Source organism: Lontra canadensis, unplaced genomic scaffold (assembly GCF_010015895.1).
Source record: "Lontra canadensis isolate GAN:19392208 unplaced genomic scaffold, GSC_riverotter_1.0 scaffold3, whole genome shotgun sequence".
NCBI lineage: Eukaryota > Metazoa > Chordata > Mammalia > Carnivora > Mustelidae > Lontra > Lontra canadensis.
In genome coordinates this window covers 16,078,253-16,092,899 of record NW_022630997.1, presented here as the reverse complement: position 1 = coordinate 16,092,899, position 14,647 = coordinate 16,078,253, and the positions used below count along the sequence as shown (strand labels likewise).

The window sequence follows — 14,647 nt, the reverse complement described above, 5'->3', positions numbered from 1 at the left end:
GTAACCTAGGTCACACACTCTTCCTCTTCCCATGACTTACGTCTGTTGGACCTGAAAGAGTCTCCAGCAAGATAGCTTTGGGAGCCATTCCATTCTGCATAGAGAGCATTGCAAAAGGATAGAACAGGGTTCCTGAGCACAAGGTAGATTCCAGTGGATGGGGTTTCCAGGCAAGAATACACTGATGTGGAAAGTACTAAAATTAGTAGGAGTTGTCAGATTCTAGTCTGTTTTAGAAATGACCACAAGATTGTTCCCTTTGCTAGAGCCTTCAGCTTCCTCTGTTCCAATATGAGAAGATTAGAGGGACTAGAGCTAATAGGGAGCCCAATGTTTGCGGCTTATGTATCTTTAGCCTCTTTGTCCTTCTTTCTCTCTAGCACCTTCAGCTTTCAGGGTCTACGACTGGATGAAGCTCTTCGTCTCTACCTGGAAGCCTTCCGCTTACCTGGAGAAGCCCCAGTCATCCAGAGGTTGCTGGAGGCATTCACAGAGCATTGGAGAGTGAGTTGCATGTCAGGGCCTGAGCCCAGCATCCCAGGTTCATTTGACTGGAGGGTTTTTATGGTTCCAACTGAAGGACCCAGCTGCTGTCTCCTAAAAGGCTGAGAGAAACATCAGCGAACTTTCCATAGAGAGATAAGCTTCTGTTAAGGAGTTGGCAAGAGGTTGGAGGCTTTCTGGCTCCTCTTTGTACCCAGCACTGGCCAGTGGGTTGGTAGTGAAGGTTTGATTGGCCGGAGAAGGGCATTGATACAGGTGGGGTCTTTGCTTTTTCAGAATTGTAATGGCTCCCCATTTGCCAATAGCGATGCCTGCTTTGCCCTGGCCTATGCTGTCATCTTGCTTAATACTGACCAGCACAACCACAACGTTCGCAAACAGAATGCACCCATGACTCTAGAGGTAAGCTTGGATCCCAGCCAAGGCAGAGAGGGTCCAGTGCAGTTTTGGAGGTATAGCGGGAAGGACATGGGATTTCCAGTGGGCACAATGGACAGAGTTTGTCCAGGGGAATCAGGGAGGGCTGGCCAATCCAGGAAAAGAACTGGGTTAGGGAGGTGGGCTCTTTCACTTACTGTTTCCCAAGTCCTATCTACTATAGACCCAGGAGTTCCTTAGGTGGGGCTTCAGCATTGACATATGGGGGAAAAGCTTGTTGGCCTGTCTCTAGGAGTTTCGCAAAAACCTAAAAGGTGTGAATGGAGGCAAGGACTTTGAGCAAGACATCCTGGAGGACATGTACCATGCCATCAAGTGAGTATTTGTGGAGAATAGTTTGTCTTCTCATTAAGCAGAAGCACACTGATTCCTTTTCCAGATTTTAGAGTCCCATCAGACTTCAATGATTCATATGCCCTGGATTTAGCCTTGAAACTCAGCTGGGCAGCACCTTTTCCCATTTCTTCCCTAAAGAAGCTGGAACAGTACCGGAGCTCCAGTACTCTGAGCCAGGATCTAAACTGCCCCTGCTAAGTAGAATATCATGGGACCATTTCCTAAACCCAAAGCAGCTGGATTTTCCTGTCTAGCTCACAAGATGCATTCTGAAGCTGGTAGAGAACACAAAATGGGCACTGGAGGGTGAGGTTTGGGTCAGAGAACACAGATGGGGCACTTAGTTTTTTATTATAAAGCAGAAAAAGTAGAGAGAAATGTTCATCCTCGCATACCCAGAAAGAATGAAGATCTCACTACAGAACTAAAGGCCCCAGTTAAAGACAGGGCTTTGGCATTATGGGGGATTCTGGGTTCTTCCTTTTTTTTCCCCTGTTCCCACTAGTGGGTGGGAAGCAGATCACTGAACTGCACTTGTGGTGACCCCTTATTGATGGACTATGCCAGTATGGGCAAAACCTGTTGTTCTCAGCGTGCCTGGGTGGCTCAGTGGGTTAAAGCCTCTGCCTTCAGCTCAAGTCATGATCCCAGGGTCCTGGGATCAAGCCCCACATTGGGCTCTCTGCTCAGCGGGGAGCCTGCTTTCCACCACCCCCCCCCCTCTGCCTACTTGAGATCTGTCTGTCAAATAAATAAATAAAATCTTAAAAAACAACAACAACAACAAAAGCCTGTTGTCCTAGCATGGAACCAGTTAGGTTCACAGCAGTGCACCTACTCTTTCCTTTACCTCCTAACAGGAATGAGGAAATTGTGATGCCTGAAGAGCAGACAGGCTTGGTTCGGGAGAACTATGTGTGGAATGTGCTGCTTCATCGAGGTGCCACCCCAGAAGGCATATTCCTTCGTGTGCCTGCTGGCAGCTATGATCTTGACCTCTTCACCATGACATGGGGCCCCACTATTGCTGCCCTTTCTTATGTCTTTGACAAAAGCCTTGAAGAGACAATCATCCAGAAAGCCATCTCAGGCTTCAGGTAGCCCAGCTGTGGCCTTGGTCTTGACCTCCTCTCACCTCTCTGGGCAAATATGGTTGCCTCCATGCCTTTCTGATTCCTACTCATATTTTTATTAGAATGGGTTTTCTCTGAGTTTTTGAAAGGAGACTGAAGCTTGGGAAGGCTCAGTCTTAAACAGATTGAAGAGTAAAAGGTTTCTTCTTGGGACTGATTGGGGAAGAATCCTAAGTAAGCTTCCTCAGGGACTTGGAAGGACTACGTAGCCTTCCAGTGACTCACTCTTTCTGGAATGTGACATTACAGGAAGTGCGCCATGATCTCCGCCCACTATGGCCTCAGCGATGTGTTTGACAATCTCATCATATCTCTGTGCAAATTCACAGCTCTTAGCAGTGAGGTGAGCAGGGGCAAGAACTGTTTACTTAGAGTTCCAAAGGAGGACCTCTCTTTTAGCCATAAATCCATCCTTATCTGTAGAGCGGTTTTCCCTCGGCATATTCATTTACTCCCCCTAGACTACAGTAGCACTTAGGCCATTTTTGTTTTACACCCCCTAGAATGAGACTAGTGTCACCTCATGCAAGTAGGATGGGAGAGGAGATACATCAGTGGGGAAGGCCTTAACCAGGTTAGCCTTTCCCACCAGTATTGGGGCGGGGGGTAGTGAACCATAGCAAGCAGGACTTTCGGGGAACTATAGGTAAAGGCCTAAGAGATCTCCTTTCCAGACATTTGCCAGACCCTAAGCCTTTTCTCATCTCCCTTTTCAGTCTATTGAGAACCTGCCCAGTGTGTTTGGAAGCAACCCCAAAGCCCACATTGCAGCCAAGACAGTATTCCATTTGGCCCATCGTCATGGTGACATCCTGCGGGAGGGTTGGAAGAATATCATGGAGGCCATGCTGCAGCTCTTCCGAGCCCAACTGCTGCCCAAAGCTATGGTGGAGGTAATTCTTATGGGGGATTAGTGGGCAATAACAAGGCAAAAGCTCATAAACTATGTGCTCTCTGTGTATGGAACTGGTTGAGACCAGCACTAGGCCCAATGACTGCTGAAACTTAACCAGTGACTTACTGAAACTTAAGGAACACCTTAAATGTAAGACCACAGATCTTGGGTGAGGGGATAGCTGTAAAAGAAGGCTGATATAAGCCATTGCCATTCACCAGCTGTAGGCGGCCCAGTCAGGAAAGTGTGGGACACTGAGCTACAGGAAGAAAGCCAGAGAATTTTTCGTGAAGAAGCAGGAAATGCAAAGGGCATGTGGAAAGAAATTATTCTTGATCTGATTTTCCAGGTAGAAGATTTTGTGGATCCCAATGGCAAGATCTCACTACAGAGGGAGGAGACGCCATCAAATCGGTAAGGGAAGATCAGAGGCTGAAGGCTTGGAGAGGGAGGGTCAGAACTATGGAGCTCACCAGGGTTTGAACTTTTTCTGCAGAGGAGAGTCGACAGTGCTAAGCTTTGTGAGTTGGCTGACACTAAGTGGTACTGAGCAGTCTAGTGTGCGGGGCCCATCCACTGAGAACCAAGAGGCCAAAAGAGCAGCCTTGGACTGTATCAAGGTAACTGTCTTTGCCTACCCTTGGTAGCCTTGGTAAACAAGCCTAAATCCCTTCCTACTAGATGGATGCTGCCCTAGAAACTGAAGAGTAGAATTATCCAGGGCTTATGACCAGAGCTGATGGCCTTTTGTCCTCTCTCCCTAGCTCTTGGGAACATTCTCTTCCCTCCAGCCCTTGTCACTGACCCTCCTCCCTCTTGAATCCCCTCTAGCAATGTGACCCAGAAAAGATGATCACAGAAAGCAAGTTCCTTCAGCTGGAGTCCCTACAGGAACTCATGAAGGTACAGGAGAAATAGGGAAGAGGAGGGATGAAAGAGCCGGCTGTGTCTGGGAGGGGAGATGGGGACAATGGTGATTGCCTTAATTTCTGTCAGGGCAGAGCCAGTGGCTGACATCTGCATGCTTTCCCGCTGTTGTGCTCTAGGCTCTGGTCTCAGTGACACCAGATGAAGAGACATATGATGAGGAGGATGCTGCTTTCTGCCTAGAGATGCTGCTCAGGATTGTGCTGGAGAACAGGTAGAAGGCAGTCTTTAGGCAGGCCTCATTCTGGGCTTGTGCCAAAGGGATGGAAGACTGGAGCCATCTTGCTGAGTGGGCTTTAGGAGCAAGAAGCACATGAAGCTATAGGGAGTGGAGAAGCTTGTTCATTATACCTGCCTGCTTAGGGTATAATACTGATGAGCCCTGAAAGGCCTGGATCAAAGGGAAAGACCTATTGCCCAGTGGCCTATCCAGCTGAGACTGTCCTCACCCTTATGTTCCTCAGGGACCGTGTGGGCTGTGTGTGGCAGACTGTCCGAGACCATCTATATCACCTGTGTGTCCAGGCACAGGATTTCTGCTTCCTTGTAGAGCGAGCAGTGGTGGGGCTGCTGCGCTTGGCCATTCGACTACTCCGAAGAGAAGAGATCAGTGGCCAGGTAAGCAGAGTACAGCCTGGAGGGCAGGAAGTAGGTAGGGGACTAAAGCCACAGTGTCAGTTGTGGGTATGGCCTGAGACAGAAAGTTCATTTAGTGTCCTATTTATTGCATGAGTCCGGTTACCTACCACAGGGCTAGAGGAATCTAATAGGTGGCATTAGGGATGAGTCTAGAATGGTCTCATGCATGAAGCTGGTACTTAGCACCTCTGCAGGCTCCTATGAATCTGCTCTGTAGGGTTGAATGGCTACTGCCTTGTGGCAGTCTCAGCCCTATATCTTGTTTCCTGGTTCTCATGCTTAGGACCCTCCTGAGATCTCTTGGCTCAGGTATAAAAGTCAGCATAGAACGAATAAGTGAGTTCAGCAAGGTCGCAGAAATTAATCACATAGGAGAGGTGGGTGGGGGAATGGGTTGAATGGGTGATAGGCACTATGGAGGGCACTTGTGATAAGCAGTGGGTGTTACATGTAAGTGATGAATCCCTAAATAATACTCAAATACTACACTATATGTTAACTAACTTGAATTTAAATTTTTAAAAAAGTACATGAGTCTTTATATAACAACTTAATAAATTCTAGGCAGTCTTAGAGTCCTAGTATCTAAAGAAAAATCACAGTTCCAGATACTAACAGTAAATGTATAGAAAATGAAACCAACAACACAATATCATTTACACATGCTTCAAATGAAATGAAATACTGAAATACACACCTAGCAAACATTTATAGCATCTCTCTGCTAAAGATTACAAAATGCTAATGAAAGATATCAAGACCTAAATAAATGAAGAGGCATACTGTGTTCATGGATTGGAAGACTCGACATAGTAAAGATGTCAGTTCTTCCCCAAATTCATGTGTAAGTTTAATGCAACTCCCATGAAAATCCCAGCAAGGTTTTTTGTAGACCTAAGCTTATTTTAAAATTTAGATTGAAAAGCATAGGCCCTAGGATGGCCAAACATTTGAGAAAGAAAAATGTGGGAGAAATCACTCCGTCTGCTACTAAGGCTTCCTATATAGCTGCAGTAATCAAGACTGCCTGGTATTTGTGGAGAGAAAGACACATACATCAGTGGAACAGAAGAAAGAATCCAGAAATAGACCCACACAGAGATGCTCAACTAATTTTTGACAAAAGTGCAAAAACAATTAAATGGAGGAAGAATCGCCTTTTCAGTGGCTAGAACAATTGAAATTCATGGGTGGGGAACAAACAATGAACCTTGACCTCAGCAGCATACCTTATAGAAAAATTAACTCAAAATGACTCATAGATTTATTTTTAAGTTATTTTTATTAACATAAAATGTATTATTTGCTCCAGTGGTACAGGTCTGTGAATCATCAGGCTTACACATTTCACAGCATAGCACATACCCTCCCTAGTGTCTATAACCCAGCCACCCTCTCCCTACCCCCTTGCCCCCAGCAACCCTCAGTCTGTTTAGATCTTTTTTTTTTTTTAATTTATTTATTTAGGGGTGCCTGGGTGGCTCAGTGGTTAAAGCCACTGCCTTCGGCTCAGGTCATGATCTCGGGGTCCTGGGATCGAGTCCCGCGTCAGGCTCTCTGCTCAGCGGGGAGCCTGCCTCCTCCTCCTGTCTCTCTCTGCCTGCCTCTCTGCCTACTTGTGATCTGTCAAATAAAAATAAAATAAAATAAATTTATTTATTTATTTGAGAGAGAGAGTGATCATGGGGGAGGGACAGAGGAAGATGGAGAGAGAGACTCTCAAGCAGACTCCCTGCTGAGCAGGGAGCCTGACACAGGGCTGGATCTCACAACCCTGAGATCATGACCTGAGCCAAAATCAAAAGTCGGACACTTAACCAACTGCGCAACGTAGGTGCCCCTCAAAATAAATCACAGATTTAAATGTAAAATGTAGAATTATGAAATCTTTAGGAAGAAAGCTAGGAGAATATGTATAGGAGCTAGGAAAAGAATTCTTAGGCTTGACACCAAAAGTGCAATCCATAAAAGGAAAAATTGGTAAATTGGACTTCATCAATTTTAAGAACTTACACCCTAGGGGTGCCTGGCTGGCTCAGTCAGTTAAGCATCCAACTCTCAGTGTTGGCTCTGGTCATGATCTCAGGGTCTTGGGATCGAGCCCTCCATTGGGCTCCGTGGGGAATCTACTTGAGATTCTCTCCGTCTCCCTCTCCCTCTGCCCCTCCCCTGGCTCATGCGTGTATGCACGCACTCGCTCTCTCTCTCTCAAATAAGTAAATCTTTAAAAAAAAAAAAACAACTTGTATTCTTTGGAAGGTCATGTGAAAAGGATGAAAAGATAAGGAGCATATCTGCAAACTACACATCTGAAAAAAAAAACTAATACCTAAAATATAAAAGAACTCAAAATACAACAGTAAGAAAACAATCCAATTAGAAAATGGGCAAAAGATACGAACAGACATTTCACTGAAGAAGATACACAGATGGCAAATAAGCACATGAAAATATTTTAGTGATGTTCTTCATCATTAGCCAGCAGGGAAAGGAAATTGAAATCATAATGAGATATCACTAACCACCTGTCAGAATGACTAAAGTAAAAAATAGTGCTAATACCAAACATTGGCAAGGATAACATTTCTGGATACTAACAGTAAACGTATAGAAAAGGAAACCAACAACATAATATCATTTACATGTGCTTCAGTGAAATGAAATGCTGAGTGGGAATGTAAAATGGTATAGCTCCTCTGTTAGCATTTTCTTAATAGAACTAAACATGCAGTTATTCACACAGTCCAGCAGTCGTACTCTTGGGCATTTATCTCCGAGATATTAAAGCTTACTTCTCTTAAAAACCTATTCGTGAATGTTCACAGAAGCTTTTTTTGTGATAGCCCAAAACTGGAATCAGCCCGGATGATTCTCAGCAGGTAACTAGTTAAACTGCAGCACATACGTACTGCGGAGTTGTGTTCAGCAATCAAAGCAACAGACTGTTGATAACAACCTGGAGGGACCTCCAAGGAATTACACTGAGTGAAAAAAAGCCAATCCCAGAAAGCTGCATATTACGTAATTCCATTTATATTTAACATGTTTGAAATGACAGAATTTTAAAAGTAATGGACAGATTGCCAAGGGTTAAGATTGGGGACAAGAAGAGGCAGGAAGGTATGTTTTTAAAAGGTCAACATGAGGAATCCTATGGTGGTGGAACTATTCAACACACTGACTTGTGAAGGATACACAAACCTAAAATTAGGTGATTAAATTATGTAGAACTTAATACACGCATGCATACACAGATGAGTAAAGTAAAACTGGGAAACCTGAGTAAGATCAGTGGATTGTATCAATGTCAGTATCACTTATCATTTACTGTAGTTTTATATAATGTTACCATTTGGGGTAAACGGGGCAAAGCATACAAAGGATCTTTTTGTATTTTTTTTTTTTAAGATTTATTTATTTTGGGAGAGAACATGTGTGTGGACAGGAGTGCGGAGAGGGGCAGAGGGCGAGGAGAGAGAGGATCTCAAGGAGACTACCCACCGAGCGCAGAGCCCACAATGTGGGGCTCAATCCCACAACCATGAGATAATGACCTGAGCCAAAATCAAGAGTTGGACCTCTGTATTATTTTTATTTTATTGTATTATTTTTTACAACTACATATGAATCTATAGCTCAATAAAAATTTTAATTGAAAAAAACTGAAGAAGGGGTGCCTGGATGACTCAGTTGGTTAAGGGTCTGCCTTCGACTCAGGTTATGATCCCAGGATCCTGGGATTGAGTCCTGCATTGGGCTCCCTGCTCAGCAGGGAGCCAGCTTCTCCCTCTGTCCCTCCCCCAACTCATGGGCGCTCGCTCGCTCACTCACTCACTCTCTCTTGGAAAAAAAAAAAAAATCTTCAAAAAAAACCTGAAGAAAAACCAGCAGCAATACTCTTAGGTGGGTTCTAGCCAAACCATCCTCACTGACCTAAGGAAACTGGTGAGGAAGGAGTCTAGACAAGAAGCTGTGTGCTCACTTACTGCTCCCCACCCACCCACCCAGGTGCTGCTCTCCCTGCGCATTTTGCTGCTAATGAAGCCCAGCGTGCTGTCCCGAGTCAGTCACCAGGTAGCCTATGGGCTCCATGAACTCCTTAAGACCAACGCAGCCAACATCCACTCAGGTGATGACTGGGCCACCCTCTTCACACTGCTGGAATGCATTGGCTCAGGTGTAAAGCCACCAGCTGCCCTGCAGGCCACAGCCAGGGCTGATGGACCTGATGCTGGTAAGCCGTTTCCCAGGGAGATCCTCTTTGGCAGATAAACAGTTATGGCCCCAGAGGTTGAGGCAAGAAAACAAAATATAGGCTTTTATATTAGCAGACTGAACACCCTATATCCACTGACATCCTATATCCACTGACATTTCCCCAGCACTCATGGGTTAAACAGCATGAAGGCTAGTAGGCAACATAGATGTCTATGACACTAGGCTCCTACTGTCCTGAGGACTATTTTCTCAGAAACTATGTCCTCACCACCACCCCCATCCCCGGACAGCTGCTACTAGATGCCATCAGGAGCCCAAGTTAGCCTACTGCCCCATTTGGTAAAGAGACAATCTGTCCAGTCCGTCCTTCAGCCCCTTGGTGACAGGGCTGAAACTAAGCTGGACCGAGAGAGAGGAGAGGCCAGGCTTCAGCACCTATTTCTTAGAACTGAAACCATCCTTCATCCCAGTGTAGCCATTTCCACCCTGACTCTGCCCTTCTCCCTGCCGACTCAGGGGCCCAGTCAGACAGCGAACTCCCATCCTACCATCAGAATGATGTGAGCCTGGACCGAGGATACACTTCTGATTCAGAGGTCTACGCTGACCATTGCAGGCCTGGCAAGATCCACCGATCAGCCACAGATGCTGATGTGGTAAACAGCGGCTGGTTAGTGGTGAGTGAGCATATGGGCAGTGGGTGGGTTTTCCCTCCTTGGCCTGGGGGAAAGATTCCTGCTCCTCCGAGAGGGCATCTGAGGGAAGATCAGGCTCAAACCTGGGTTCCCAGCAACTCTGTGTACTTTACAGGTGGGGAAGGATGACATCGATAACTCCAAGCCAGGTCCTGGGCCCAGCCGACTAGGCCCTTCACCCCTGGTCAATCAGTACAGCCTAACAGTGGGGCTGGACCTCGGGCCACACGACACTAAGTCCCTGCTTAAATGTGTAGAATCTCTGTCCTTCATCGTGCGTGATGCTGCCCACATTACACCTGACAACTTTGAGCTCTGCGTCAAGACTCTCCGCATCTTCGTGGAGGCCAGTCTGAATGGCGGTGGGTTACCCAGTGAAGGGGCAGCTGGGGGTAGCCATGTGAATATAAGGGGGAAAGAGAGGAAAAGGTAGGCCATCTGTGTCCATGGATATAGAAATGTGACCTGGGTCTGGCTTTGCTCAGGGTGCAAGTCCCAGGAGAAACGTGGCAAGAGTCACAAATACGATAGCAAAGGAAACCGCTTCAAGAAGAAATCGAAGGAAGGCTCAGTGCTTCGGCGGCCTCGAACCTCCAGCCAGCATGCCACTCGGGGCGGGCACAGTGACGATGATGAGGATGAAGGTGTGCCTGCCAGCTACCACACGGTGTCTTTACAGGTCAGTCAGGACGTAAGTATGGCATCCTTTACTTCCTCTCCTCTCCCTGCCCCTGACGTTTGGAGTGTGTGCAGGGCCAGAGACAGCCAGGGCTGAGAGGAAGGGCCTATGTTTTCCAGCCCAGGCCCTCAGCCACCACTTCCAAATTGTTCCCCTATCCAAAACCACTGTAAATCTCTGCTTAATATTCGAGGTTTTTGTTTTGAATAAGTAATATATGTACGTGGTGCAAAGTACAAAAGGGTAAACGGATAAAAGTCCTGTTCCATTCCTGACCCCAGCTGCTAAGTTACCCTCCCCAGAGGTAGACGTTGCCACCAGTTTCTTGTCTATCCTTCCAGAATTATTCTTTGTTCAAGGCACATAAAATTTATTTTACGAGTAGACTTTTTATCACTAAATAAATGGAGAACTAATTGCCTTAAATAGAATAACCTTAGAAAAATGATGAAAACAAAAAATTACTGAGGTTGACCGGACACTATTGCCCACCACAGCCTCTGAGCCTGAGGTTTGCTTTCTGGTTTTAAAATGAAATTAACAAGGTGAGGCTTTATCTGTCATCAGGAGGTATGAGAGAAAATGAAGAAGAAAGTACCTTTTTCACCATGTAACTCATTGTTGTTAAACACTCATTCCACATACTTCTGACATCTCCTGCACTGTAATACCCAACTTTGGGAAACACTGGCTGGCAGGGGACAACCAACTCATGAAGTTGAGGAGAAAAGAGGGGTGAGGGGTGGAGTATGGTGTGATTGGTGTGACTGGTACTAGGGACTCCTTTGAGGACTCAGTCAGGGACATTGTTGAGAGGGGCATCACCCAGACCTTACCCCAACTCATACCCTGCCCCTCCTGTGACTCCAGTTGTTAGACCTGATGCACACCCTGCACACTCGAGCGGCCTCCATCTACAGCTCTTGGGCAGAGGAGCAGCGCCACCTAGAGACAGGTGGCCGGAAGATCGAAGCGGATTCACGCACCCTCTGGGCCCACTGCTGGTGTCCGTTACTGCAGGGTAAACCTCAGGGGAGCAGGCAGGGCAGGGGCAGAGGCGGAGCTGGAACTTGGGGAGTACCAGGACCAGGATGCCTGAAGGATCCTGAGCCTCTTCTCACTCTCAGGCATCGCCTGCCTGTGCTGTGATGCCCGGCGCCAGGTGCGGATGCAGGCACTGACATATCTGCAGCGAGCCCTGCTGGTACATGATCTGCAAAAGCTAGATGCCCTGGAGTGGGAGTCCTGTTTTAACAAGGTGGGACTTTCCTCTAGTCTTAAAGCTCATATCCTTAGGACAGGGAGAACTGGGCAGCCTGAAAAGCCCCTAATGTCAGTCCTCAGTCTGCATCCTGCCTTTCCTTCTGCTCTGTGCTTATCCATCCCAGCCCCTGGCTTTCTTGGAGTAAGGCTGCCAACTGACCTGTTAGGGACACGTTGGCTCTTTACCCACCAGGTGCTGTTTCCTCTGCTGACGAAGCTCTTGGAGAATATCAGCCCTGCAGATGTGGGCGGGATGGAGGAGACTCGGATGAGGGCTTCCACACTGCTGTCTAAGGTACTGCTCACCGCCCTCCCCATCCACTCTCCCCACACCTGCCTTTCTGCGAGGAGGAAAGCCAGGGCTTCGGCTGGGCCCTAGTGATGCAATGTGGGGGCTCAGGACCCCCGGCTGTGGAGACCCATCAGGACCCAGGGACCTGGGAGGATGCTGGAATTCAGAGGAATCTCTGATTTAGAATTCCCATGCAAGACAGGGCAGGCTTGCCTCCCAGCCTTACAGAGGGATGCAGATAGCTCCAACCCTTCATTAAAAGGGGCTGGCGGGCCTTAGGTCTTCCTACAGCACCTGTCTCCACTGCTGTCACTCTCTACTTTTGCGGCGCTTTGGCTGACCATTCTGGACTTCATGGACAAGTATATGCACGCAGGCTCCAGTGACTTACTGGTATGTTCTACCTCAATCCAATTCCCACTGCCTGCTACCTCTCCCACCTGCGGGAGACACCATGCTGTTTTCCCCTTGGGGGCTGCCTCCTCCTTACCATATCCCCCGCAATGCCCACTTTCCTCTTTACATGGTCCTGCTGTCACCACAGTCAGAGGCCATCCCTGAGTCTCTGAAGAACATGCTTCTGGTGATGGACACAGCAGAGATTTTCCACAATGCTGATGCCCGAGGAGGCAGCCCCTCAGCCCTCTGGGAGATCACCTGGGAGCGCATTGACTGTTTTCTGCCCCACCTACGAGATGAGCTCTTCAAACAGACTGTCATCCAGGGTAGGGGGCTTAGTTCAGCTTTGTCAAAAGAGTCCTCATTATAGAGTCTGGAGCTAATAATTAGTTCTCTGTACTCTTATCAGTGGGAAGACTGGTGGGTAGCCAGGGCTGTGCTGGAAAGAAAACTCTAAGAGCTGCCATCTGGTTGTTCCGCCTTCCCCAGACCCCATGCCCATGGAGCCACATGCCCACAAACCTCTGGCCTCAGCCCACATGACTCCTGCTGCTGGGGACACAAGGACACCTGGCCATCCACCTCCCCCAGAGATGCCTTCCGAGCTGGGGGCCTGTGGTGAGTCCTTTTGAGTTAGCCTTCTGGGTGTCGAGCAGGAAGTAGGAAGCCTAAGACAAGGCTCACGTAGTTTGGGATCACTGCTGAGCACGGGCTGTGAGCCAGGGGAAAGAAGGAACCAGAGTACTTCTGTAGCCTGCTCTTCCTATGGGAGGTAGCAGGACCAAGTAAGTGATGACGAGCTACCTGCTTGAGATTTCCGGGCTTGGAAGGAGAAGGCTGGATCAGGAACTTGGAATAAATATGCAGAGTTTGCCCTTTGGGGATTCTAGTAAAGATCAGATCAGAACTTACCTGACTGAAGGTACAGCAAAGGAGGTAGAAGGTAGATAAAAGATAACTGGATGTTGAATGAGTTTCAAAGACAGATTCCCAACTACTTAGCCTGTCAGGGGTCATTTTGTTCACAGGAATGGGGAGAAGCAGAGGTTAGGTAAACCAGCTGCGGAATGTAAAGGAGTCTGACCAGCCCCTTGCTCTCCCTGTAGACTTTGAGAAGCCTGAGAGCCCTCGTCCTGCCAACAGCAGCTCCCCCGGATCACCAGTGGCGTCTACCCCCAGCAGACTGAGCCCTACTCCAGATGGGCCTCCTCCCCTGGCTCAGCCCCCACTGATACTGCAGCCCTTGGCCTCCCCGCTGCAGGTGGGCGTACCACCCATGGCTCTGCCCATCATCCTCAACCCTGCTCTCATTGAGGCCACCTCACCAGTGCCCCTCCTGGCCACACCCCGCCCCACAGACCCCATGCCCACCTCCGAGGTCAACTAAGGCAGGCCCCTCAGAGATCAGGACCAGTCCTTCCTACCAGACTGTCCTCAGCCACCCTTCCAGCTGGGGCACAAACTTTTCAGGCCCAGCCTGAGCTGCTGTCACTGCTACTTGGAGGGAACCCGAAAAAGAAAAGTTTTATAGCCCCTCCTAGGACCCACAATCAGGCTAAGGAACCTTCTTCCTCAGCTTTCCATTCCTGGGGGTCTAACCTGAGAACACATTCAGGTATCACGTGCAACCTGGCAGCCCTGGGAAGGCATCTCTATGCCAACCCTGTAGTGCCTGTCCTCATGCCCTTCCTGCCCGTGGTCAGGCACTGAGAGCCAAGCCAACCACTCTGCACTTTGTGTCCCTCTCCCATCTCCACTCCCATCAGCTCTGGGCCACCTCCTCCAGTTCTTCCTCTTTTATTAATTAGTCAGTTTGGAAAGTTGATTGGCACCATGGAGGGTTGGCAGGTGGGCTGGACAGAGGGACCACCCACAGGAACATGTACATATGGATAAACAGAGCAACAATGGACTTTTTATGATGTAATAAATGTCTTAGTACCAATGTCATTGACTTACCCTCTGGTTTCCTTCTTGAGCTTATGGACACCATGTTATTGGGATACCCAGAGCTTGGCCCTTGCATGAACAGAAGTGAGGCTGAGCCTACCAGCAGTCTGGCCCAGGTCGCCCCAGGCCAGCAGCCAGCCAGACGCCAGTGAGGATTCCTTCACCAGTGCTGTTGCCCCCCCACCACCACCATAGCAGTGCACTCTTGTCACCAGGGATATGCCTGGGGTTTGGGTATTGTCCTCTTCCCTAACTGCTCCAAATTTGACACCTGAGACA

General features: G+C 48.1%; 1 protein-coding gene across 9 annotated transcripts in view; it reads left to right on the top strand.

Moving 5' to 3' along the window:
• GBF1 (golgi brefeldin A resistant guanine nucleotide exchange factor 1) overlaps positions 1-14,368 on the top strand; it is a 119,635-nt gene extending 105,267 nt beyond the window's left edge. For 6 of the 9 annotated variants that reach the window (XM_032881499.1, XM_032881481.1, XM_032881540.1 and 3 more), the window contains 22 exons: positions 381-504; positions 781-906; positions 1,175-1,257; positions 2,139-2,375; positions 2,661-2,754; positions 3,128-3,304; positions 3,656-3,720; positions 3,803-3,926; positions 4,138-4,209; positions 4,353-4,447; positions 4,698-4,851; positions 8,881-9,106; positions 9,607-9,767; positions 9,901-10,147; positions 10,271-10,476; positions 11,335-11,485; positions 11,592-11,722; positions 11,921-12,022; positions 12,299-12,412; positions 12,564-12,744; positions 12,908-13,036; positions 13,525-14,368. In XM_032881499.1, the coding sequence (XP_032737390.1) occupies positions 381-504; positions 781-906; positions 1,175-1,257; positions 2,139-2,375; positions 2,661-2,754; positions 3,128-3,304; positions 3,656-3,720; positions 3,803-3,926; positions 4,138-4,209; positions 4,353-4,447; positions 4,698-4,851; positions 8,881-9,106; positions 9,607-9,767; positions 9,901-10,147; positions 10,271-10,476; positions 11,335-11,485; positions 11,592-11,722; positions 11,921-12,022; positions 12,299-12,412; positions 12,564-12,744; positions 12,908-13,036; positions 13,525-13,805 (3,280 nt within the window). In that variant the 3' untranslated portion in view covers positions 13,806-14,368. The remainder of the gene's footprint in view (positions 1-380; positions 505-780; positions 907-1,174; positions 1,258-2,138; positions 2,376-2,660; positions 2,755-3,127; positions 3,305-3,655; positions 3,721-3,802; positions 3,927-4,137; positions 4,210-4,352; positions 4,448-4,697; positions 4,852-8,880; positions 9,107-9,606; positions 9,768-9,900; positions 10,148-10,270; positions 10,477-11,334; positions 11,486-11,591; positions 11,723-11,920; positions 12,023-12,298; positions 12,413-12,563; positions 12,745-12,907; positions 13,037-13,524) is intronic. The other 3 variants (XM_032881490.1, XM_032881530.1, XM_032881524.1) reach the window with 1 other exon arrangement.
• The last annotated feature ends 279 nt before the right edge of the window (positions 14,369-14,647 follow it).